General features: G+C 38.8%; 1 protein-coding gene across 2 annotated transcripts in view; it reads left to right on the top strand.

The window, feature by feature from the left end:
• Nucleotides 1–27,868, top strand: part of LOC142149990 (uncharacterized) — an 81,321-nt gene that overhangs the window by 28,245 nt on the left and 25,208 nt on the right. For both annotated transcript variants that reach the window (XM_075205264.1, XM_075205263.1), the window contains exons 2-4: nt 11,237–11,428; nt 24,476–24,571; nt 25,445–25,639. In XM_075205264.1, coding sequence (XP_075061365.1) covers nt 11,237–11,428; nt 24,476–24,571; nt 25,445–25,639 — 483 coding nt within the window. The remainder of the gene's footprint in view (nt 1–11,236; nt 11,429–24,475; nt 24,572–25,444; nt 25,640–27,868) is intronic.

The following is a 27,868-nucleotide window of genomic DNA, read 5'->3' as shown; positions in this document are numbered from 1 at the left end:
TCACAAACAGAACATAAGGTTTCAAAGGATAAATTACAATCATGCCAGACAATGGTCATATACTTGTGACACTGTCTCACCCATGGGCTAAGATATTTGATAGCAGACAGAATTAAGGCTATACAAGACATGGCACTGCAGCAAAACCAGCAACAGCTTTGTTCTTTCTTAGGAACGTGTGGGTATTGCCAAAACTGGATACCAGGTTTTTCTATGTTGGCTTTACCATTACAGGTATTAGGTTCATCCTCTAAACCTGAGCATGTCTCACACACTGAGGAGTCAGAGCAAGCATTCCGCAAACTCAAAGAGTCTGACCAAAGCACCTGCTCTGGGAACACCTGACTATGAAAAACCTTTTGAGTTCTACTGTGCTGAAGCTGCTGGTTGAGGTGCAGAAGTCTTGACAGAAAAACATGGTGACACATGCCAACCAGTAGCATACTACAGTGCACAATTGGACACTGTGGCAAGATCTCTCCCTACATGTCTATAAAGTGTAGCAGCAACTGCTCTTGGTAAGTAAGAGCGTGGATGTAGTACTGGAACATGATTTGACTGTCTATGCAGCACATGCGGTATCTGCCCTATTAAATTCTGCCCAAACTTGGCATGTCTCCTCAGCAAGATTTATGAAATGGGAGTTGGTGCTAATTATATCTGCAAACATCACAATTAAGAGGTGTAATAGCTAAATTCAGTCACATATTTACCATATGTGCTTTGAGATGTACAAAGGGTGCAGGAAGATGTGTCTCTAGCTGAAGGTGGATTTGGCAGGAAAATAGATACACATGATTACATGGAATATCTAAATCAGACCTTTACTGCAAGACCTGACATACATGACACCCCTGTAGAATTATGTACTGGTTATGCTGTTGTAGATGATAAAATTATTATAGAAGCTGAACCCCTTGACCCACTTCACTCAGCACAAGTAGCTGAACTTGTGGCATTGAGAAGGGCTTGTGAGTTGGCAGAAGTCAGCTATAACATGTACACCAACTCTAGGTACGCCTTTGGCGTAATACATGACTTTGGGGCTCTATGGTGTCTTAGGAATTTTATGACAGCTGCAGGCACACAAGTAGTACACTGGCATCACAGAATTGGACTACTGAGAGCTATACAATTATTTAAGGAAGTAGCCATTATCAAGTGTAAAGCGCACACATCTGACAGGGACCCCATTTCACTTGGTAACAGATGAGCAGATGAGGCTACTAAGAGAGCTGCAGGCAGACTTTTTGGCAGACATCCTCACTTGATGGTGGATCCCCAAAATGATTTAAAGAGAAACAATGAAGGGACTGTTCAATATATTATAAAGATGAGCAAGCACTTAAGACTGCGACATGAAGTCTCAAAATACTGTCTTCTGATATGCAGGCACTAACTGCCATGCTATAGAACGTGGGTAATATGTTATGCTCCGCAATTTCTGTGCTCACGTAGTAGACAGGTGGGAAGGCCTGTACCAAGTGTGGTGACGAGCACCACATCCTTGAAAGTAGCAGAAAGAGACATTTGGATCCATTCCACTCACTGCAGAAAAGTCAGCAATCTGGAGAAGGTCCGAGACAAGGCAGAGGCTGACCCTACAACCCCATCACTCCTAAACCTGTTCTGTGAGACTTAAAATAGCAGTGAATAATATCTGAGCCAGGGATCCCGCAAAGTCCCCTCTCCTAGCATTTATTGGTTTTTCCATTCTTATTTTTTTCGAGATGACCAATTTTGCTGTGGTGACCAGATGATGGAGATTGGTTTGGGGAATGGTACTAATGTTGTGGAGATGGAGGAGGAATTGTTAACACATTTACCTCAGCCTAACACTTTATTCAATTAAGGTGTAAAGAAAAGATTTACTAGCCTTGGAGTTCAGAAACAAAGTGAGGGGCTATTGTCTGAGAAATATTGTATTTGTACGTACTGTGACCCCATAATCGAAGACAGTAATTTGAGCCTGGATGGACATCCATTAGAAGATTATAATTCATTGGTGGGCAAGGTCTTAAACCAAACTGAATGCAGAGTATGTTCTCACATGCTTCATGAGAAGATGTTGACCTTAATATTGAATCTGTTTATATATGTGATGTCACAGGTTCTCTTCAGTGTAAACTGTATAAATTGTTCACTTTTGACTTTGGAAACCAGAGCGTTCTTTTAGAAACTTGATGTCAATACCGACCGCGCAAGCATATGAAGACGATACTTTCAGTATTTTAATCTATTTGGCAAATAAACATCCTCGTGCTTTGGAACCACAAGCGATCGCATTGGAAAATCTTTTATTGCGTTAATTTAAACTGACATACCACTAGCTAAATTATGTAACTTATTAATTTGTCATGAAAGGGTTAAAGCTGCTGGTGTAGAAAATAAAATTCTGGCCCTACATGTCCAATGAGACTGGATAGTGGTAATGAGGCATCTTTTCATTTTCCTTACCAAAATCACAAACCACCAAAGTTAGGAAGAGGATGATTTCCTGAATATCCAAAAAACTGTTTATCACAGAAGACAATTGACTGTTCTTACATCTGCAGTACAAAAGAGATCTATCACAAACTGCACTCACCTGAGTCTGCTTGAGATGTGTGTGTATGTGTGTGTGTGTGTGTGTGTGTGTGTGTGTGTGTGTGTGTGTGTGAGACAAGAGGTTAATCAAATCAAACTCTCTTGGTCTAGCAATGATTAAAATCCCCTTTATATAGCACAAATTTACTATTAATCCAAAAAACTTCTCATTTCAAAGATCCCACTTTGAGGAAGTCTTAGGTTACTCCCCTTATCTCAAAATACCATCACAACTTTTATCCCACTACAATTAACTTTAAATCAACAAGAGTCATCATTAACCAAATAACACCCTGTATTTCAGATATATGTATCACCATATATAACTAAGTTTAATTAGCACATACATTTGTTAAGAACACTAAGGCAGAACATTATTAAATGGCATTTAATATGGTAAATTAGGCACAATGCTTAAGATAAAAAAAATGACACAGAGTAATATTATTCTAAATAGTTTTTTTAAAAATAAAAATGAGAAATACAGAAATAGAAAAACAAAAGTGACATTTCCTATGTTACATGATAACTCAGAAATATGGTAATATATGCTCAAATGATAATGATATAAGAAATTGCGTTGATGTGGACATTTGCAATGACTTATCTGACCATGTACTTTGAATTCATTATGGACAGTCATACATTTCTATCTGACATGGGAGATGATAACTGTGTTGAAGAATCCACTAGCTAGAGCCCTCCTGATATAAAACAAGACATAATTAACAGTAGGGGCCTGGCTATGGCAAATGTTCAGTTGATATGCAAGCAAAGATAAATTAATTTGGTACCTACCGATAGTGAGTTACAGTAATTAATCTTTTATATTTTAACCCATGATTGTGTCATAATAACAGGTACATATAAAAGTTTCTATTTTTCTAACTCAATAATATCAGATTAGATTTCAATTCATATTCAGCTTCTACATTTAGAAACACGTTTGTCTTTTTCATACATTTGTATGAAAAAGAATGCACAATGTTTTGCCCTAAAGGCATCTTAGTTCCCCCTTTGCCTCAGTGTTTAAGCTAATTGGTTGCCATAGGCAACATCTCCACTTTTTCAAACCTGCAGCTTGATAAATTTACCCCCTGGAATTTGGTATATATGAGGGAGTTTGTGATTTAAAAACCTTTATCATTATTATTAACCTTTATAGGGTGCCACATGAGGTCTGCAGCGCTGTACAGAGGGTCTAGAACCTCTAGACCAACGATATATTTGCTTCACATGTGTAAATGATATAAGTCCTTTACATATCTGTATCTGTCATTATCAAAAAAATGAAAGTAATAATTATTGTACTGTTACGTTACATGGGTTTATATAATACATTTTGGCAGTAAATATGACTGACTGCATTTAGATATTATTACTAATAGCTCATATAAATAAGATGGATTTATACGTAAACTCCAGTTATTTTCCATAGTAGATAAAGCACATACTTTATTAATAAAGATTATGGGGCAAAGAGTGAGTGCTACACCCCTTTGCATAGTGTACCTTGCATAAATTTCTCTGCACATGTCCAGAAAAGTGGGCACACACATGCAGATTTCTGTCATTCTGCCATTTAAGCCTGTTTGCGTCTGTATAGGTGGGACAGGGGATGTTCTAACGTAAGTCAAATACAGTAAAACTGTGTTCTCGCAATTGCAAACAGATGCAGACCGGTAAAAGATGCATGTGCCCCGAGAAAGCCGTATTATTTGCAGGTGCCTCGTAGTTCCAGCAATCAAACAAACAAAACTATTTACAATTTCCCGCAACCCTGCTTTTATCTAAACACTCAGTCACTTCACTAGTGTCCAGCCAACTATTTCAGCGTCGGTCGCCAAGCCCACAGCACAAACCCAGTTATTTATGTTTCTTCCCCAGCAGCCAACTACCTAAACTAGAAATCATGTGCTCCATCTGTGATGCTGTGTTCTGTGTGTAGAAAAGTGTGGAGAGTTAACCCTGTCAGACTCCCAGACAAATTGTTAGTCCACCCCTCAACAGTCAGTGGCAAACTACCCTTTTTGCCACAATATCTATCTACTTATCTATCTATCTATCTATCTATCTATCTATCTATCTATCTATCTATCTATCTATCTATCTGTATATGTTTGTTTGTATGTATATATATATATATATATATATATATATATATATATATATATATATATAAATACATATATCTATACATACAAGCACAAATGTACATTTGTTACAGTAATTATGCTGATACATAAGATCTGCTCAGTACAAGGGTTCGATTGTGACCAGAGCAGTATTAGCGTGTTCTCCCTGTGGTTGCGTGGCCTCTGACTAGTGTGTTAGTAAAGTTAGACTGTAAGTTACAATGGGGGAGGGACTGATATGAATGATCAAAACGTGCAGAGTAACATGACAATGGTATATAAATAAAAGAATCACAATAATATGTGTTGGTAAAAACAGCCTTGTTTGCTGAAGAAGAGCTTCCAGGAGATGGATTTAATGTTGGTTCACCTCGTGTGCCTTGTGCCTGTGGTCCCAGGAAATTTATATGAAAGTCTAGAGTCTCAGGTTCAGAATGAAGGTACACACCATGTGCATTTACTTCTGAGGGATTACATTGTGCAGTTGCATTATCTGCATTTGCGGTACTAACAGGCTATGCTCCTCAAGAGCAACAGCTTCATTTTGCAAATGGCCTGATTATCCAATAGCGTGGCTAGGCTGCAGCCTGGGGCGCAGCGGTTTTGGGGGTGCAAAACTGCGACGGAGAAGTGAAGTGCATTTTAAAATATGAGACAAAAGTAAAATTAAAAAATTAAAGAAAAATGCTGTAAGGTTTTAATTTTGACATATTCACATGGTGCAGGCTAATGGCAATGAGTCATCTTTTGGTGGGCACTTGAGGATAAGCGAGTAGGAGAAACACACCAAAATGATTGACAAAGATTGCCATGACCCTTTTAAAAAGCCAAGTGTAGCTGAGTGTCAAAAACACAAGAATATAAACATTGCTGGGGGGGAGGGTTGAAGGAGTTTTAATTAAGGACAAGTTTACCTGCCGTGTATTAGCCAGGTGTGGGAGGCGAGTGGGCAATATAAGCGTATTAGCCTGGGGTTGTCTGATCCCTTAATCAGGCCCTGATTCTACAGACTTTAAATATTTGTCTACTCTCCTCTGGAGCAGATGGGAACCAGCCCTCTCATACTGCATTATAGCCACAGGTATTGTGCCCCATGGACTCTTGCTACTACTGCTGCTGCATATTACAGATGTGTTCCCTCATCCTAACTTTTAGAGGTCGAGTGGTTCTACCAACATACTATTTGTTACAGGTACATGCAATAGCATATACAATATTCATCATGTGGCAAGTAATACATTTTTTAGTGATGTATGATTGATTTTTAACAGTAAATGTATCAAATTTGCTAAACTCAGAAGCAGTATTCCTGCACGTCATGCACATGCCACATCTATAGAAACCAGTACTCTTTTATAGATGATTTAGCTGTATCAAAAGTGACACTCCTCACTATCTGGTCCTTAATGTTAGGCCCTCTCCTATATATAAAGGATGGTTTACTCGGAAGAACAGTCCCGAGGACCGTGTCTTTTTTTAAGTTGTTCCAATATTTTCGGAAGATATAATCTACTTTCTTATGGGCCACATTATATTGCGACAAAAGTGACCATTCGTGTTTTCCTAAGTGCACTGATTCTATCCTTTTACCCTGAGTGGTGAGGTCTGATCTTTTTGTTTTCTTCAGTTCTTGCTCTGTTTTCTCTAGTAGTGCTTTACTGTACCCTCTCCTAATGAAGGTGTCTTTCATATGACTCAACTGATCGGTCAATATTTGTTTCTCAGTATAGTTTCTTTTAAGGTATTTCATTTGGTTCAAAGGTATATTCGAGAGCCAATTGATATGATGATGACTATTAAAGTGTACATAGCTCGCTTTGTCTGTCGGTTTCCTGAATGTTTTGGTGTGTATGGTGTTATTCTCAATGTACACCGTAATATACAAAAAATTGTCAGAACTACAGCTGTGGTCAAAAGATAATACAATATTAGATGTATTGGAGTTGAGATAATTGCATAACTTAACTAACTCTACCTCCGTACCCTCCCACACAAAGAAAACATCATCTATAAAACGACACCATGATACCAGGCTCGCTCTGAACTCATTTGGGCCATGAATAGATTGGCATAGCTCAGGGCGAACCTTATACCCATAGCAGTCCCTATTCATTGCAAGTAATAGCCATCTTAAAATTCAAAATAATTGTTAGTCAAATTTAAAAGAATGGCCTCAATCATGAAATCTTTAAAATCATCCGACATTTCGGTGATATTGAGGTGGTGTTTGACTGCTTGAATCCCCAACTTATGTCTGATAACGGTATACAATAGTGTCCATTCTGAACTCCTGCTCTTTTTCTTTAATTAATTTGATTTTTAAAGAAAGGAGGAAAGAATTAACCTCTTTAGAAGAGGAAATTAATACCATACAAATGGTTATAGCTCCATTCAGTGATATGGAAGATTATAGAAGGATGGAAGGAAATATAGGGAGAAAGATTCAACAGGATATAAAAGAGACCAGTCAGGAATCGAAACGTTTTGGATTAGCGGGCATCTTTGTTTGCTCTCTCGGACCAGTCTGTCCACAGCAACGGGAGGTGTTTCTACCCGGGACTACTATCTATACCCTTCGATATACGTGCTATCACAGAGACTCTCTGGTATGAGTGCATAGGACTTATGTCCTCCCATTTTCCCTTGTGTTTTGTGTATTTTAACATTAAAACGGAATTGCATATGCTTGTTGTGAATGACGGAGCATTTGGAGAATAAGAAAGTCATCGACATTATCCAGCTCTGTTGTTTGATGTGCCACATATCTTCAGTGATCTTGTAAGCAGTTTTCCTAAGGGGTTTCTCACTTTGTATGAAAGATATACTTGAGAAGAGGTTTTATACTTTCCTGCACCCGGGAAGGAGGGTCCACTTTCCCCCTTTTGGACTTGTATTTTCTTCATGTGTTTAGATATACATGTTAAGACTTTTTTACCCTTGAGTTTACTCCTAGTGTCACATGATAAGAAAGATCTCATCATACATGGTCTGAGGCAGTACATTGATTCTACTGCCATTGGGGAGAATTAGCGCTGAATATACACTCTTTTCTCTACATACTGTATTTGACAGGAATTTGGTGGTTTTCCTGAATGTACCTAGGCTGCATGTTTCATTACATTAGCACCAGCCTCTGTCACTTTCATTTTTGCATCATTATATTTCCACTTCTACTAATCAGATGGTCCTAGCCCTTACCTGTGAGAGTACCCACATTGTGTCATACATTTATGTGTTTTTAAATTGAGTGCAAGCTTACCAGGAGATATCCCAAAGCCTCCAAAATGCAGGCACTACAAGATCCAGCACTCCCTGACAGGTACTGAACTCATAAGGCTCCTGCCTCCTGCATTTTACATCCAATTAACAACAGCCCTCACTCTGCCCAGCTCCTCTTCTCTGCCTGTGCAAACTTCTGCGCTCCCACAAATGTCATTTTGCTCCAAAAACCCATGTGTCTGGGCAGAAATCTAGACACCCTCTTGCAATTTGATCAGTGATCTAAAGCTGCTTTTATGCTGTGCAGTGGGAGATTTGGGCTTCATAAAAGACTTCCACTACTAAAAAATATGCTGCCAGCTAATGCACACATGTAAATGAGAGGTAACCATATTTTTTACATTAATAATCATATCATAAATCTATTTCTAAATTATGCTTACTCCTCTATTAGGCACAATTAAGCACATAAACATTTTGAGGTCAGAGTGCCTTTAAGAGAAAGTGATGGTACCAGATGTATGTTATTCTGTCTAACAAACCAGCAATCTTCTATGTCTTCCAGTGGTTAGATTGTGGTTTACTGTTTCAAAGTTGCTTCTGAAGCCACAGGTTTCTAATTTACTGAAATTGTTTTCACAAAGAATGATCTTCACCTAGATGAGATTGTAGAGATTGTATAGTTTAAAGTATAAAAGACCACTTATGCAGCATCATTTATATTAATGGAAACTTTAAAATTTGAATGTGAAATGTGCTGTAGAGCTTTGATCTGTACTGACACGCCATGGGAAAGATTTGGTATAATTGTACTTGTTATTTAACAGATCATACATTTAAATCTGGGTTTGTATATTAGAGTGTATGGTGTAGCCTTGGTGCATACTAGGTGACCATAAGCTTTAGGGATTTTGATAGATTCAAATTAATCTTGGACACTTTTTAACTATATATTATAATATAAAACATATTAATTTTGTTCCTACATCTTTCTCATGACACCTTTGTGTACTTACATTTATACCAGTAGCCCATAACTATTTTATTTTATTTTGTGGGCTGGTCATACTGCTGTGCCATTAGAGCCCTCACTCCACTGATGCACACCTCACCTCTTTTTCTCTACTAACAAATTTTCACATATTATACTATAAGAATTTTGCTGTCACTCTCATAAACAGGCAAAGATGTTGTTATACATTAATTGCACGGTGTTTTCCGGTATGTTTCCTCTAGAAATCTGAACTCGCGGATTGTACTGCATGTAGAGTATAGCCAGTATATTTATTAACATATTTACCTAGCAGGAAGAGATCTGTACTACAAGGAAATGCCACATCTCTCCAGCACACAGATCATTACCTACAGTTGTGGTAGTGGAAAAAGTGGAACTTTAGAAGTGGCAGAATGAAGTGATTGATTAATTCATTGGTACTGTGTCTGTGAATCCCACATCAAAGTTTTAACAACGTTATGTTGCGGCTCACGCCCCATGTATGAACTCCTAGAACCGCTTCAGAGGTCTTCGCCTATAGCAGCCGCCTTTCCCGTAGAGCTAGACATGCTCACAGGTACTCGGATGCCCCCAGGTCTTGTTCTCTAGTAGTAGGAGCTGATAACCTGATATCGTAGCACAGGTATTACAAAGAGGAGGAATCAGGTATCCAGGCAAAGGTTTCAGGGTCACGAGCAAATCAGCGAAGTCAGTATTCAAGCCAGGGGTCAGGGTCACAGGCGGATCAGCAGCGTCAATATCCAAGCAAGGGGTCAGGGTTACAGGCAAATCAGCAATGTCAAAATCCAGGCCAGGGGTCAGCAACGGTAACACAGAAGACAGCAAGTACAACAACAGCAGGAGAAGTATGCTAGCAAGCAGGGACTATAACCGGCAGTGAGGCCCAGTACTCACTGCCTTAAATACTTTGATGGACAAATCATAAAGGAGGATGACAGGGCTGACAATCAGCCTCAGGAGGCTGCTAATTCATTACTAGCTTAGAACTAGCATAGGTCATATTACAAACCAGGAACATGTATGAAAATATAAATGACAGATTAGAATCATGCGAGAACTCCCCCTGGAGTTGGAGGATATCCCTACACCATCCTACTCTATGCCACAAAGATAACAGTGCATTGTAACTAATGCACGTACTTGGCTGCTACCTCACACCAGGATGCCGCGTACCACCGCGGCTCGTTACAGTACCCCCCCTTGAGGAGGGGTCAAGGAACCCCGACATCCAGGCTTTCCAGGAAATTTTTTAAAGAAATCAGCAAGTAATTTATCTGAATGTAAATTTCTTTGTGGCACCCAGGAACGTTCTTCAGGGCCATAACCCTTCCAATGGACAAGGTAATGAACCTGACCCTGAACTTTCTTTGAGTCAAGGATCTTCTCGTCCTCAAATTCTTGATGTCCATTAATCGAGATAGGTTGAGGTCTAGCTGAGAGAGACTATAATTTTGTCCCTGTTGGCTGAGAGGGACAAGACTGATGTACTGCAAAAGTCTTTATTAAATTAAATGATTTAGCATGCGCACAAACTTTTATTTTGTAATCAAATCTTAACATGTCCAGATAATTCCAGAAATATGCACTGACTTGTCTTAAGTTTCTGTGCCTGCTCTTATAATATATTAAAATAAATCAGTTCATGTGTAAAATCATATCCTAAAATGGCAATAAAACACAAAATCATAATGTAAATACTATACTATAACCAGAGGATGGCATACACATTGAGTTACAATTATATCTGGAGGGTAGGTAACTTTGAGTGTGGTCTTGGTGAAGCAATGGGTGATGTTACATCGGGGGTAAAGGTAGTATCTTATAATTCAGTAGGGGGCAGTGGTGGAGGTGGTCATCTGATGCTAGGGGAGAGATTGCATGAGGCCATGTCCAACTGTCAATTGTATTTAAATATATATTTAGCCATAAATGAAGGAAAGAAATATCCTTCAGGAACTCACCCTCTTCCTACATATCTTAATCAACAACACCTAGTACATGATGTCATCAATGAATTGATTTGTTATTCAGAGAAAAACAAGGCAACAAGGACATGAAACTGTCATAAAATTAGAAAATGTTATTAAGATGTCAAGCAAAATGATATATTTTGATTAACCTTTACATTATTCCAACTGAATTGTGTATCCTTTTTTATAAAAGCAAATATCATATCAATATTTTTACAACTTTTATTTACAAAAACATGATGCAGCAAATAATTAAAACACAGTGCACAACTAATGTTTAATTATTGTTCTCTCTATTTTTTTTTCAACAGGAACATGTGACTATCCCCAAAAATTTAGCACCGGTGATCTCACTGCTGAAAAGTTTAAGATTAACACTAAAGTGACATACAATTGTGATGCTGGATACTTTAGTCATTTTTCCGCCTCTGTCTACTATAATTGTGTTAATTCTTCAGGAACTATTAAATGGCAGACAGAGGAATTGAATGAACAATGCCTCGGTAAGTTAATAGCATAACCTGATATAAAAAAAAATAATGTGTCTGTGGAAAGCAGTAGAGTATATATAACAACCTGTCTACTGTAGCGCAAAAGAGGTTAAAGGGAAAGTAAGGTAGAGTAGTGGGAGACAAAGGCACATAGTACAGAGACCCTAGGTAAAAATAAGGTGCTTGAGGTAAAGAATGTGTACTTTCTCATGAATAGGACAATGAACTTTAAATATTCATGTAATGCTGTTAAGTACTAACTATGGCTTAATTTCTGACCAAGAGGTTGATTTATCAATGGGCAAAAAAGCCCTATTGCTGGCGAAAACAACTAGGCTTTTCACTTCACCCTATGCCTGAAAGGGTAAACCCAGCTGGCTTTACGATTTGCTGGCTTTCTCTGGCGATTGCTTCCCAATTGCTTTTCATTGGGAAGCCTATTACACTTGTCCTGCCATAATACCCGTTCTGTTATTGTCATCTCAGGATGACAGATGAAAACCATTAAAAATGTTTTATTCTTTAAACAAAACATTTTTAAGGTTAAAATATATATTATTATTATAATTTTATCTCTTTTTAAACCTTTTTCTTTTTTTTTTTAAAACATTACTGGAACTGAAATCTGGGAAAGCCACCTCATGCATGCACACATCTGTGGAGACTGGCTCGGCGAGCAATAAGTTAACCTTTAATGCTCTGGGCCAGTATCGGCTAGCAGCTGAGTAATACTCAGCTGCCCAGATTTATTGTTGATGCAAAGAGGTATATTTACGAATAATCCCTCAAATGATGTGGAACTGAATACCAAAACATATTGCCTGCAGCTCAGACTCAGAATTAAGTAGAGAAATCAGTGGCTGTTTACAGTGATGCTTCGAGAGTCAGGTCCCGATCCGTAGAAAAGATATATGTGCAGGGGCTGAGCAGGTGGAATGGGTAGTAAGTGGGGTATGAAGACATAGGGGGAGATTTCGCTGCCTAAAGCGGATAACAGACAAGGGAGTATTAAGCTGAGTTTTCCGGCGGGTTTGAAAAGTGGAGATGTTGCCTATAGCAACCAATCAGATTCTAGCTATCATTTGTAGAATGTACTAAATAAATGATAGCTAGAATCTGATTGGTTTTTCAAACCCACCGGAAAACTCTCAGCTTGATACATTTACCCCAAGGAGTAACATGAGTGCTACTGCTTGTTATTCAGTTTACGCATAGAGTCTCCAAAATCTTCTGTTCTGTCTCCCCATGTCTACAAAAGCAAAGTGTATTTAGGAATCCAGATTTTAGTACACCACCTGTTTTGTTACCATGGTAACTTTTACAGTATGCTATATAACTGAATACTCATGAAAAGGGTTATAAATGGTGAGTACTAGGTAGTATGAGATTAGGGTATTTGGTTTTGGGAAGTAATTAGTTTGAAGGAGGGTGGGCATATTATAAATATAGTATACATGTTGTATAGTACGGAAATGCGCAGTTTAAGAGCGCTGGGGCAGATAAGGAGTTAACTGTGTTAGGGACATCATTTCATTTTATGTTAAATTAAAGATGCAATTCCACATTTTAAATTCCAGATTTTATTATTTACTTTTTTTTTAATTAACCAAAATAATGGGTCCTTGGGCGTTGCATTCTTGCAGCGGTTCCTAATGAACCAGCATGTTTGTCTCATGGAACCTGGTAAAAACTACAGGAAGGTGACAGACAGTATGTAATGAGTTACAAGGGAGAGGGAGTGTAGGAAATGAAGTACTGGTTGGGAGGGGGGGGGGGGGGGGGAATGAACTACAAGGTAGTGAGAAAGTTACAAAATAAGATGAGGGGACATGGTTAATAACTTACAGGGTTAAGGATATTATGTGACTCCGTCCTCTATACCCAGGACTTTGTCTTAGCTTCGGGGAGTTTAGAGGTGCTGTTCTGCAATGTTCCAATGGTCGACGTGGACACAATTCAGCATCATTCCTTTTCCAATTTAGGACAGTCTAACTTCTGTAAGAGTATCAGTGTTCTTATCCTTGTGATATTTGTTCCCTTCATGTTCTCCCATTCCCCACTCTCCTCCTTCATCTTCATAGTCCTCCCCTCTCACCTCTCCTCTCTGTAACTCACCCTGTCTTCCCTCCCCTTCTATTTTCCGCATTATATTAAATCCAGGGTCCACAGATCAATTCAGTTTGCGTAATCAATTAATTTCCTGGTTTCAATTAAAAAGTTGAAAAAGAATTGCCTATTTACATAGAAATTACCACTAGTGACTTTATTTATTTATTTTGTCTAGTGAGAAAAACATCCAGCTTGCATTTGCACTAATACCATAGTTTCTACCTTTTTTAATTACTTCACAATTTGTTACCCTATTTTAGTAAAATAATAATTCAACTAGTAGACTTCTTAGGGTAAATGTATCATATTCTAGCTGTCATTTTATAGAATGTACTAAATAAATGATAACTAGAATCTGATTGGTTGCTGTAGACAACATCTCCACTATTTCAATGTGGCAGCTTGATAATTTTACCCGCTTGACTTGAATAGCATGTTTTTTGCCCCCTGACTTTTTATACTCAGAGTAGCATACATTTATTTTAGATAGTGTTTTGCACTTGCTTGTTTTGTGTGCACCCCTCTGAGCACCTTCTCTCTATGTTGATTCTTACACTCATATGTCTGCCACACAATATTTATTTCATCAGTTTAACATGTTTGCATTTAAATTAATTTAAATCAACATTAACTTTCTTTAACAACATTGGTTTGATCTGCCACTGACACACACAAACAAACACACATGCACACATGCACACACAATATTACTTAAAATTGTGTGAGCAGAATTTTAATCAATAATATTATATTCAATTATAGTAGCAGTGCTAGTCTTCTTTCCTTTAATATTTTTTTTCTCACTGACTACTCTTTTTCAAAAGTAACATAAATTTATATTATATAGTGATTTGCTTACCTAGGGGACTATCTACCAAAGCATTTATTTGCCTTAAATCTTGCGGAAACAGCTGTGAAGATGGTATTAACAGCTGAGGTCTGTGGGAACTGTACTGCAAATGATTTAACTAAACTAATGCTTAGTACAGTCATCCCCATAATTTCTATTATCCTCTCCACCCTCAGTCTGCCCCCTTATTGCCTTCCCTCCATCAAGAGTCTCCACCCCTCTTGACCTCTCTATCACTGTTAAAATCACCACTATTTCCTCTGTTCCCCAACTCCACTGCCTAGGTGTCATTCAGCTGGATACATAGTCACTGATAGAAATTCCTAAAATATGGCTGCTGTCATTTTAAAATTTAAAACAGCCTCATGAGAAATTAACCCCTCAAGGAATTGAGGAATTATGTTAATTAAATCCCTATGTTAGTTGTTCTTGAACTGTAACAAAATAGTGTTACATTAAAGTAGAAATTGATACTATAGGAACAACTCTCAAAAAGAAGGAATAATAATTCCAGTTACTATCTGACTGCATTTAGATAATTCTTAGTCAAAATGAATGAATTCTGGAAATAAAAGATCTGAGAATACAGTTTTTTTTTAATACATATTTCTATTTTCTTTTCACATATCTTTATAGTTTTAATATATTTTGCTCAATGATTTTAAATGTTTAATTAATAAAGCAATTTATTTTAATGTAATGAAGTTTGAAGGAACCTAAGAGTGCATCCTGTCTGAGAGAAATCTTTTTTCTTCTATGTCCTGCTTTTTGTTTTAATTTATATTTTACACTAAATTTAAAATAAAAGTATTCACTGAATTTTGATACTCCAATATATATTTTAATATAACTTTTTTTAACAGTTGTCTATTATTATCAGGTTCGGGCTGGCAGGTTTCAGCCCGGGGGGCGCACAAGCGGCCGCATCACATGACATGCGATGCGGCCGCGTCATAATGTCACGGCCATATCGCGTGTCATGTGATGAGGTCGCCTGTGCGCTAACGCTTCATCCACGGGGGGATGGGGGGAGGCGGCCGGCCCGAACAGCCGTTAGAGTGAGAGGCCCGGGTGCCCGCTGCCCCCCTGCCCCCCGGTCCAGCCCGCCCCTGATTATTATAAGGTGATATTTAGCATTCTCATTTTCCTTTCTTCCTTTCTTTTACTTTCATTACTTCACAATGTATTGCCCTATTTCAATAATAGTTCAACTAGTAGACTTCTTGATTTGAATAGCATTGCTCACTCTCTGATTACTTTTATTCTCAGAGTAGCATACATTTATTTTAGATAGTGTTTTGCACTTACTTGTTTTGTAAATGTTGCACTGAGCTCAATGCAGTGTTGTTCTTGCACCAACTTTTTGGTTACTCTGCCATGTTTGTCACACATTATTAATTTCATATACATGATACATTTGCATTTAAATAAATTGAAATCAACAATAACTCTCATTAACAACATCAGAGTGGCGCACGCAGGGGGGGTTTCTGAGTCTACAGAAACCCCCCTGCGCTAACTAAGTGGTCACCATAGCGGCACTGTCCTATACAGCAGCCGCGGTGCTGTCAAAGAAGCTTCCGCGGCGGTGCTGTATTGTATACAGCACTGCCGCGGACGCTTCCGAAACTGAGCTGCCGGGGGGGAAACCCCTCTGACAATCCTGCGTGCGCCCCTGCCTGGGGACCCAATCTTGTTAATTACCCCAGCCCATACAGCCCAGTAGTTTTGAAATAGCCCTAGCACTTCTCATCACTGAACTGGTAGTCTCTGGGAAAGATTTTATACTGCTCCCCCACATAGAGGCATAAAATATAATCTAATTTCTGCACTGTTTCACAAAAACAGGTCCTCATATGTACCGTACTTCACTAGGAATGCCTTCAGTACTCCCCATTCTATCTGCAAACTTCTCTGAAAATTCTGTCATCTTTTTCCAAAAATCCATGAGTAGTAGCAGAAATCTAAGTACATTTTATTTTTACTTTTTTAATTCTTCCAATGTCTCAGAAACGTTTTTTATAGATGTTGCTCAAAAGAACAAAGTCTTTTTTCAATAACAGCAACAAAAGTCTTAGCAGCAAAAAAACAACACAGCTGTTTTACAGGATTTTTATGAACAGTTTGTTAAAACTATAAGAGGACATAAATATCTGTGTGGAGTTTGTATGCTCTCCCCGTGTTTGCGTGGGTTTCCTCCAGGTGCTCTGGTTTCCTCCAACACTCCAAAACATACTATTAGGTTAATTAGCTGCTATCAAATTGACCCTAGCCTGTGTGCGTGCGTGTGTTAGGGAATTTATACTGTAAGCTCCAATGGGGCAGGGACTGATGTGAGTGAGTTCTCTGTACAGCGCTGCGGAATTAGTGGCGCTATATAAATAAATGATAATAATAATAAATAAATGAAGAGTATCTCAGCATGTTTAGTAAGTTCAAACCCATATCCCAGAAATATCATACTTTATCAATGTTTTCTCCAGTATTATGCAATTTGCCTGTAAGTTATCCCATATTTCTGATCTGGGATATTAGTTGTTCCAGCTGGCTTATTGAATGTCAGTACCAGCCATCTTAGACATCTCTGGCCTTCCTGCAACACTCAGCAGTTATAATCCCTAACAGAACCCAGCTGGGCTCAGTCTCAGGCTAGAGATGATATACCTCCTGTCTCAGGTGATACCACTAACCTCCAATACTGATGTCACCAATCAACCAGCCACCAGCTCAGCGCACTCTTCAGTGCATATCAATTGTGTCCAACATCGATACAACTGCTCCCTGGACTATACATGGCAGTGAAGCAACTCTTCGTGTTTCTTCAACTCCTGTGTCCAGTCTCCCCGACAGCAGCACACCTATACCCGCTGAGAAATCACACATTGTGATTTTTGGATTAATGTGAATAAAGCAGAGGGATAGCAATCCATCTTTCAATATTTCACTGCCTTACAGTTTATTTGCATTTATTGTTCTTGTGCGTTTGTTCAACAAATGCTATGGTATGCCGTGCATATTTATGTTAATAGGAACTCAGTTCCATAAGCAGGGTCGGACTGTCCCGACGGGGAACCGGGGTATTCCCCAGTGGGCCCCCGACACCTGATGGCTCCGCCCTCTTCATTGGTGGAGGGAACAGGGTAATTTAAAAAATATATATATACTTACATGATCGTGGCATCGGCGCCCCTCCTCCCTCCTCCGTTTGCACTGAATGTTGGGAGTGACGTCATCACGTAGCACCCGATATGATAGCGTCACGCCCGAGATTCGGTGCAAACGGAGGAAGGGGAGGGGCGCCGACGCTGTGATCATGTGGCAATGTAGTGTGTGTGTGAGGTAGGTAGTGGCTAATTAATTGGTGCTATTTTGTCTTGGGTTGATGGGGGGGCAATTTAATTTAATAGTGAGGACTATTAATTTAAGATGGGGTGGTTTGGGAGCTATTAATTGAATGTGGGGGTGAGTTTGGGGAGAATGAGGTCTATTTATTAAATGTGAATATTAATTATTTAATGGCAGTGACTGTTGCGGGAAATAGGTATATTTAATAAATGTAAATACTATTAATTTATTGCTGGGACTGTTTGGAGGGAGGGAAACATGTTTATTAATTAAATGGGAATACTATTACTTTAATGTTGGGGTTGATTGGAGGGATATAGATCTATTTAATAAATAGGAATACTATTATTTTAATGTTGGGGCTGGAGGAAGGCCTAATTAATCGTGGGTCCTATTGATTTAACGCCGGGGCTGGTTGGAATTTTCTAAATGTACCCATTTTGTTTTCCAAATAGGGCCCACAACATTCCAGGATCCAGCAACTAAAGAAACCAGCAGCCACAGGTGGTGAAAGTGACAAGAACAGGTAGGAGAGAGCAGGATAATCTGTCAAATGTTTTGATTCTACTGGGACAATCACGATTTTTGGTGACTGTTCTGCCCAATCTAAGGGGCATGTCAAGACTGTGTACTCTTTATATACACACTGCATTCTTTATATACTACACTATGGTGCTAGCTGTCCTTCATGGGCTTAACACAGCCCCTCTAGTGGTTTAGTTACGCCTCTCTAGAGGCTGGCCACACCCCCTCTGGTGGGCCTCTACCATTGTATTCCCCCTGTGGGCCCTTCATGCCCCAGTCCGACACTGTCAGACAAGGTACACTTAAATGATGCCAGGTGATGCCAGGTGGAATGTAAAGCATACACATCTCTAGGCCATGTGAGTGCCAAGCGCTGAGAGTTTCAGGCGCATCCATCACCTTGATACGCTCTGTCTTGATCCCAAGGTTGTGTTCACTCCCTAAATGAAGAATTTGCATTGCTACAATTGGTGGTGACTTAAAGGACATACCTTTGGCTGGGATTTGGTTGAATTGGGGACACAGTAGGGGCCAAGTGGGAGTGAGACTTACGAATAGACTCCCAGGGATGTTGTTTTGGAAAACATTTGGGCCATGGATTAATAAGCCACTTTGTCAATGTTGTGACCTGCAGTCAAGCTAGAGCTGGCCAATTATGTCCAAACCAGATCTCCAGACTGGCAATTGAAGTCTTGAATATGTCACCCACTGCAGCCCCTGAATCGTCACCAGTAACTATGCCTGATGATAACTCAGCATTGATGCAAGGGGACTTGGTGGAGGTCGACCAGATAGAATTTAGAAGTGCCTAATGGACAACTCTTCTTTACTAGGCTTATGCAGCCGAGATGACCAACCCCTTAGTGAAGGGCAACAGTGTGGGAGTGTGATTTATTGTATTGGGTAGCCGAAGCACCAGTGGTAGGTGAGGCTCACAAGCAGTTAGTGGTGCTCCAAGAGTACAGGTCCCAGTAACTGGTGTAGCTGGGCATCTATGGGTTAAGAAATCCAGAGCCTATGTATTGCACAGCTTTTACTGGCCAGGGTTGTCCCAGGATGTGCTCAAATAACACAACTTCTGCAAAGTATGTCAGAGACTTGGAGGAGCCCCTAGCAAAGCCTCTTATGTCTAAGCCTATCATTGAGAAGCATTTCCAAAGAGTAGCCATGGACATTGTAGGTCACCTTCCAAAACCTAGCAATTCCAGGAAGTGATTTACTCTAACCATAGTTGAATACGCAACCCGGTATCCCGAAGCAGTCGCTCTAACCTCCACCGACCCAGAGCACATATCTCAGGCCCTGATAAACATTTTTAGTTGGGTGGGATTCCTGCAGGAGGTTGTCAATGATCATGGGATGCAGTTCCAAAGTGAGCTCATACAAATCATGTGGAAAATATTTGTAATAAACCAATGCTTACTACTCTATACCACCCCCAGAAAAACAGATTATGTGAAAGGTTCAACGGTATTCTTGAAAAGTTAATAAAAGCACATGTCTACTCAGAGGTTGGAGACTGTGGGAAAGCTTTGTAGCGATTGTTCACTTATCGCAATAGGGAGATGTTTTGATCTGAGTCCGTTTCTGTGTAGATCCCATCATATAACATTGCTGTGTTTTCCCATGAGAAAATACCATATGAGCTGGATATAGTGTATTATTATTAATCCTTCAATTAGCTGGCACCTGATTCAGATAAGCTACACTTTCAAACACATTTATTGCTCTAACACAATTGCATAGAAATGACTCAGAGATAGCATATTCAATATTAAGAAATGAACACAATATTCCATACATATATTAAACTATTGCATCAAACAAAAACATTTATTTTACTACATGAAATAGCTAACGGGGTGTGGACACCTAATAGCAGACATCCTTTGACATTATTGTATGTAAATGAGTTCAACTGATTTGGGTTCATCTCAATAAACCTTATTAATACAAATATGATAATCTATTCTAACCAATATATTTCATTCAAGGCCATCTGGATGTAAAGTGTGTAATTCTTGAATTCAGAATGACACTCTTAAATGAAGGTGACCAAACTATCCACCTCTGATGGGCATTGTAATACATAAATTACATATTTTGTGTTGCAATTGATTAGCGATTTAATTTGAAAATTATTTTTTATATTATATGAATCAAAGTGATCTTTTCTATGTTGACTAAATTGACACGTTAAACTTCTAGCTGCTCCGCATTTAAAATGACCTCTTTATGTGGAGGCCAACCATTAAAAATGCTATTGTTATCTTCAGGAACAAACCTTGTGTCCTTAAATAAACTAGAGGCCTGAAAATTACTAAGATTTTTTGCTTTTTTAAAAATGAAAGAGGCCTGAGAGCCTAGACAAATTTTTAATACAGAATCTGTTAATAATATATGATAATTGTGCTGAACAATTCTCTTAACAGAGTTGGATGACCTTTTAAATCTTTAAATAATTGAAGTTGCTATATCCCTAGCCTTAAGGCTATCATATTTTGTCTTAATGGTTAATTGACTCTCTCTATTTAAACACAGAGCTTCTTTTAGTAAATTGCCTAATAAATATACCTGATATTATTTTTCTCTAAACGCTTCCAACAGAAGCAGAGGGACACTCACGGTCTAGCGTTCCTTCTGTATAATACGAGCTTTCAATGTTTCACTGCCTTACAGTCTATTTGCATTTATTGTTCTTGTGCGTTTGTTCAACATTTTATTGTGTGAAATGCGTATTTATGGTAATAGGAACACGGTTACATAAGCCAGACAAGATATTCTTAAATGACGCCAGGTAGAATGTAAATCAGGGATAAGGGAGAACTATATGTCTGGGTTATACAATTGGTGTACGCATGGATAATGTTATCAAATCACTCCTGTTTAGTCAACCAGGTCATTGTTATACTAGTATCCCTGGAGTAGACTCCTAGGTGTCTTTTCCACAGGGAGCCAACAGTCCACAATCACTATGGGGGAGGACCTCAGGGTTATGCCTTATCACTGACCCACCTATCATAGCCTGGCCACCGCCCTTAATCCGTCGACTATTAACTCCACCACCATAGGACTATCGAAGGGGATATATCCTGTGGTTTTTGACTGTATTGACTGTGTTCATGGATTGGTGACTAGGGAACTACGCTTCTGTCACATGTGTATCATGTACTTGCAAAAACTTGCATCTTGCATCTGTCTGGTGATTGTATATCCACATGTCTGTATTGCCATCTATGAAATAGACTGAGTTGTGGTTACAACAATCTGCCTAGGTGGTTTCAAAGAACCCAATAGAACATGTAATCTTCACATCCATTTTACATTTGCAGTGTTTTTGGCAGACTCCTCATACCTGCTAAGTGCTCTGCTGCTTCCACTACAACTATACTGGGCCGCAACTTGGGTCCTCACTGAGCAAAGTCCATTTCCTCTTGCGGGGATCCCTGGTAACGTCCGATGGGGGTCTTAGACTCTGCGCCAGTGTATTTGGCTGAGCTAATCCTGCCTGCTAGTTATTGTCATCTGTGTGTGTGTGTGTGTGTGTGTGTGTGTACTCCACTAAACTTGCTGTCTATCTTTGTTCTGTAGGGTCACTGTGATATACTCTGTTGTATCCATTTGTTTTATTGCCTTAACAGTGCCAACACCTCTGTATATATTTTTGCAAACAATGCATTGTTCAACCTGTGCCAACACCTTTGTGTACCTTATTGTACGCTATGTGCTTTTCAGACAGTGTCAACACATCAATGTACCATATCTTTTGAAAAGCATTAGTAATTTTGGAGGTTTGTTTTCCTAATACTAAACTAAATGTGTCCCAAGCTAAAGCAAAATTTGAAACCTTAAATATAGTATCCACTAATTATTTCCATAATGGGCAAATAAGTGAACAGTACCAAAAATGTGTTCCATGGTACCATCAGATAGTAATTCCTCCAACAAAACGAAGGGCCACCGAAAACCCTTTAGTAAGGGGATCTAGCATTTTAAACCATTTAAATAAAATGGGGTTGTGGCAGAGCTGATATGTATGTCCTCAGGAATCTGGAATCTCCATCCTCACATAACTAGACAGCATTATACCCTTTATAAGGCCTGACAGCCCAGACTAACATGGTCAACTGAGTGGAAAGAGTGCTTGTGGTGAGGCCCTGCAAAACCTCTACCAGGTCTAGTTCTGGTAACTAGCCCTGAGCATCCCAAATACAGGTATCATTTGATGTATTTGCTGGTTCTTGATTACTTTGCACTGATTGCTGTGTTCTGTGAATACTTTGTGTTAATATGAAGCGCTACGATCCATGTCTCATCTTGGTTGTGGTGTCCCCTGTGATCTAGTGAAGATAGGAAGTGGGGCAGCCTCCAGCTGTCTGCATCTCTCTACTGAGCATTCACAGACAGGAAGTTCAGCTCTCAACTGTTCTTCCAGTAACTGTTAAACTGAAAAGAACTGATAACTTGAGCTGCATACTTTTTGTGTACAACTTACTTATATATAGATATATAAAGTAAGCGAAGGCACAAAATATAAATGAGCAAAATGTTCACTGACATTGCCTACAATATAAGCCACATGCCATTTGCATATATTAATGCACTATAATAGTGTTAAGTACATTAACTGCATAAGCTTTTCATACTGCCTGTCTGTTGCAGTCAGTATCAAGCAACTGTATATACATATATCATCTGTTAGAATAAGTTCTGAATTAAAACCAACATATTGGTTAAGTTTAACAGCTTCTTGTGGTTTAACATCTACTATCTACTATCAACGCCGCCGACACCTATTATATATAACAGTGCAAGTGCCCTGATAATAGGTTTCTGCCAATACTTTGCTCCTGTTGGATTCCTGTACCTCTGATACTAAAGGTCATATGCTTGAAGCTTCCTTGCCCATTCAAAACTTTCTTGATGGTGCCCATTACAATTGTGTTTTCTTTTGTTTGGATACATATAGAGCTTTTCTGTGCATTTTCCCTGAGATTATACCAGACAAGAAAGAGCAAGATTCTATTGTGTGTGGATGCTTTGGGAAGTCATCATCAGGGGGTATATTTACTAAACTGCGGGTTTGAAAAAGTGGAGATGTTGCCTATAGCAACCAATCAGATTCTAGGGGTAGTATTCAATTCTTTATTTTCCCCGTGGCGTTAAAACTATTACCGTTATTACGGAAATAGTAAGCTGGATTTCAGCTCGCAGCTCCCTGAGCTGCGAGCTGAAATCCAGCGAGAAAACTACCGTAATAACAGTATTTACGCACACTATTACCATAATGACGGTAATAGTGCGCTCGCCGCAAGATTTTTGGTATTTTCGCCAATAATTGCATATGCCCCTATGTGTCATTTATTTAGTACATTCTACAAAATGACTGCTAGAATCTGATTGGTTTCTATAGGTGACATCTTCACTTTTGCAAGCCCGCAGCATGATAAATTTACCCAAAGGAGTTTTATGCTTTTCCAGTGTGCACATGCTAAAATAAAAGTTATTTGTTGATTTAGATCTTTTTAATAATACATACATTCTCTCTCTGGAAAGTCTAGAGCAATAAGAAGTCAAATTAAGTTAAATTCATTAATTCATCCAAAAACAGTGTTGAAAATCTTTTTTTTTTTTTTTTACAATGGAGTAACTTGTTCACAATGCTTAGGTTGTATTTAACTAAACTAGTACAAACAGCTGTTTAATTGAACAGAACATGTGTGCCTTGCCTCACCCTATATCTCAGTAGTCTAAAGCCCATACCTCCCTACTGTCCCTATTTTGCCTGAACATCCCGATTTGCAGCACACAAAAAGGGGTGGGGCGTAATGAGGAATTGGGTGGATTTTGACCAAATATGACCATTTGTGGGCGGGTTTGTGTGTAATCGGGCAGAGTTTTGGGTGGGACTGGGACGGGGCATATTTTGTCCCACTTTAAGGATTCTGAATGTTGGGAGCCATGAGAGCCTCATAGATCTGAGTGATTGGCTTGCTGTTTTCTAAGTGACAGAAATCCTCTGCACATACTGGTGGATTTACGTGGGGTTATGTTGCCACTGTAAGTTTGGAGGAGCTTGCTCTCCTTTGTTGATTGAGATGTTGATCTATTGCAGCAGAAAGCAAATAACAATTGATTTCAGTCTGTTTACTGGAAATCTCCCAGATTTCCAGTGAACAGGGTCCACAGCCTTGGCCACGTTATTCTGAAAATATTTTAATGTTTTGCAGACAATGACCTCATAAAAACAAATAATGACCTTGGAGGATTGAATAGCACATCTGACAGTGATCTCACAAGCAATGTAACCAGAGCAATGCAAAGTGGTAAGAGCACATATGTATCTGACCTGAAACACCATTCACCAAGATCCCATTTCATGTGTTAATTGAAAACTCCACTTTCAGTCATTTTTATCTTCTAGACCAGGGATGAGCAAAATTATATACTACAATGGCCTCTTGTGTAACTACAACCTTCAAAAGGGCCATACATTACCCTTAATTTTAAATATGTAAAAACAGCCTTAAAATGACCTAGGCATCCCAATTACTCATCCCCCACATGCCCCTCACTTGCCACTGAGACATCCCATTTGTGCCAAAAATCCCCAACTTGTCAAAAAATGCTACCACATGCCCTCAGAAACTCACAGCCCTAAGATACCACATGTACTTCAAAACTCCTTTAAGGTCTCATGTAGAGTTGTATATAATTATAGCGTAAATTTGGTGCCAATTTATGGTTCACCAAGTGCCAGCATGCCCTGGCAGCAATGGGTATGCTGGCACTTGTTGTGCTACAAACTCCAGTATGCCCAGACTCTTAATGGTAGCCTTGGCATGCTGAGACCTGTAGTGCACCACAGACAAATTGCTTTTAATCATCTATTTTTGGTACATCAAATTGGTACATTTTGGTCCATTTTGCTGCACCCTGCTTGCTGAGAGCACCTCCAGCCTAACAATACTAGCCCACCGGTCACTCCCTTGACCACCAGGAAAGCTTTTATTTTTTATTCACATATTTTTTTTACACAGAAGACGCTGTGGGAAGGTGCAAAAGGCCTACAGCCACAATGTTCTAAAAAGCACAGACGGCAGCAGCGAGAAAAATAAGTGTATTTAGTAAAGTTGCAAGAAGTGATCCATAAGCCAATAAATTCCAGTCTTCGTAATGTAAATTATTTTTATTTTCAGATCATTGTGGTCCTCCACCTCCTGTGCCAAATGGAAAACTGGATTTGTTGAATTCAGAGTATGTATTAGGACAAGAATTTTATTATAGTTTGCATGGTAATAGCGATGTCCAGGATGGTTGCCATGGAGTTTTGAAGTGTATGAATTGTAATGGACACGCTACCTGGGTTAACTTGACCGATGGATGCAGCATAAGTGAGTATTAAACTTATAATGTGTGATACATTTGTTTGCAGTCTGCACATTGCAGTAAAAGTTGATGTTGATCACAGAGCAACATTATTTCATAGATACATTACTAGGGGTGAAGTTGGTATTTTATTTCAAAACTGTCAATCAAGTGAATTCTGATTTTCCGCAATAGCACACAAGAATTCTTTCCTTCCCTAGCTTCCATTTCACAGACATCCAGGTTTATGGAATTGTATGTTAATATGGTCTTACAAACTACTATAATAAAAAAATACAAATTAATTGGAAGTTCCCACTAACACTAAAAGTAATTAAAACAAAAAAATTCACGCACACACACTTTCTTACTGTTAGGTCTGAGTTCCAGGCTCTCATTCTCCAGCTCAGAATGTTGGTAAAGTTTTAGGCTTTTTTTGGTCATTTATAGCAACTCATATCATTTTTTTCTACCATGACTTCAACTATAGTCTCTACAGAAAAAATAAAGATCCCCTTGAAATTATTCTCAATTTATACCATGTGAAAGGGGTGACTATAAGTAAACTTAGCTTATCTTTCAGTAGCTATGGATCACTATTTGTAGGTGGTTGGCATTGTGCTATACAGGAGCTGGGGTCAATACATGGTGTTGATGATAGGTGCAGCTGGGGTCCGAAGATTTTGGATGAGGGAGCGAGGTGGTAGTATGCGAATCCAGGAGGTAACTAGTAATCGGTTAAACTGTTAGTTGTTGAACGAGCACTTGACTAGTTATAGATTGAGGTAAGGGAAGGGAATTTTGTTGCTTTTAGTGGTATTAGTTATAGGAGAAAATAGTGCATACATCAGAGATTGAGAAAGGTATGCAATAGTGAATCGCAGTAATGGTAGATACGTGACATGGATGTACAGGGGTAGAAGGCTTAGATGAATAACAGCTGAAAAGTATAGTGGGATGGCAGATAATAAAGTGCAGCAGATAAAACTCAGTTGATAAATTATTTACAATGATGTACAGAAAATAATAGGTATAGTGTTAAACTTAAGGAATAATGTATGGTGTGGGGTGTTTAAAGTGCTAAGATGGGACGGGGATTATTGTCTGGGGTGATTGGATGTTGAAATTGTTAGGATATAGGAATACAAATGTAGGGAAAAAATAAAATAAAAATAAAGAGTAACATTCAGTAATCATTAGATGCCACCCCAATAGATGGGGTGGTTAGAGAAAATTAGCACCCATTAGATTGAAAGTGAGTTAGAAATTGGAATATATATATTATATAGAATAATGGTAAGAAGAAATAGATGTTGGGGGAAAAATAGAAACAGAATAAATAATGTTAGATAAGTAATACAAAATGTAAAGAGAAATAATAAAAACAAATTCAAACTGTCTGTAGTGTAGGCATTGTCCCAAACACGTTGTCACCAGGATGTGACTTTTTATTATTTGTTTAGCAATAAGGGCTTGCCATGTATAATTGCAGAGTATATATCCCCTTGGGCCATTTTGGTGTAAAAAAGCATGGTTTTCTATTGATCACCAGTAATGTTGGTGATATAGTTCTTTGACTTTGGTTTTTGAAATGGCAGAAAGACAGTCAGTAGCGCGGGACAACACAGATGGTGAGAGATCTGTAAAGGATATATAAATTTGTATATCAGTCGCGTAGAGATGAAATCCAAAGAAGCTTATAAGGGATATAGGTCGACCAACCGGCGTGGCACGCAGTGAGCTAATAAAGAAAGACTGAGACAAGTATTTGGCAACATTATTTTGGCCACAGCTTTATTAACACTTCCAAACTTGGCAGACAAGCGGCGTGCAAGGCCAATAAAATTTACCACCTTTTCCAGTTCCATCTGGAAAAATAGGGCGTGTTCTGCCTACTACCATGTAGGCACCGCAACAACGTCCTCTTGAGACCCGCCCCTTGGCATAAATCACCTCTATGCCTTGCTTGCCGCTTTTCCGCCCTTACAACTGTGACAAAGCAATTTAAGAAATAAATTATATTCACAAAGCATACAATGACAACAACATTACTTGTCAAGCATTTAAAAAGATTACATATATAAAGTGCTTAATATATAATATGTATTTTTATATTTTATTTTTATTTATTTTTAAAGAAATACCTGCATGTACTGTAGGGGATGGGTGGGTGGAAGACTGAAAAACTATGTATAATAAACTTCCTTCCCCCTCTCTTTTAACTACCCTCACTTTGTCCTGCCTCCTGTCTCACT

This window comes from Mixophyes fleayi, chromosome 4 (genome assembly GCF_038048845.1).
Source record: "Mixophyes fleayi isolate aMixFle1 chromosome 4, aMixFle1.hap1, whole genome shotgun sequence".
NCBI lineage: Eukaryota > Metazoa > Chordata > Amphibia > Anura > Limnodynastidae > Mixophyes > Mixophyes fleayi.
This window is presented reverse-complemented; position numbering and strand designations above follow the sequence as displayed.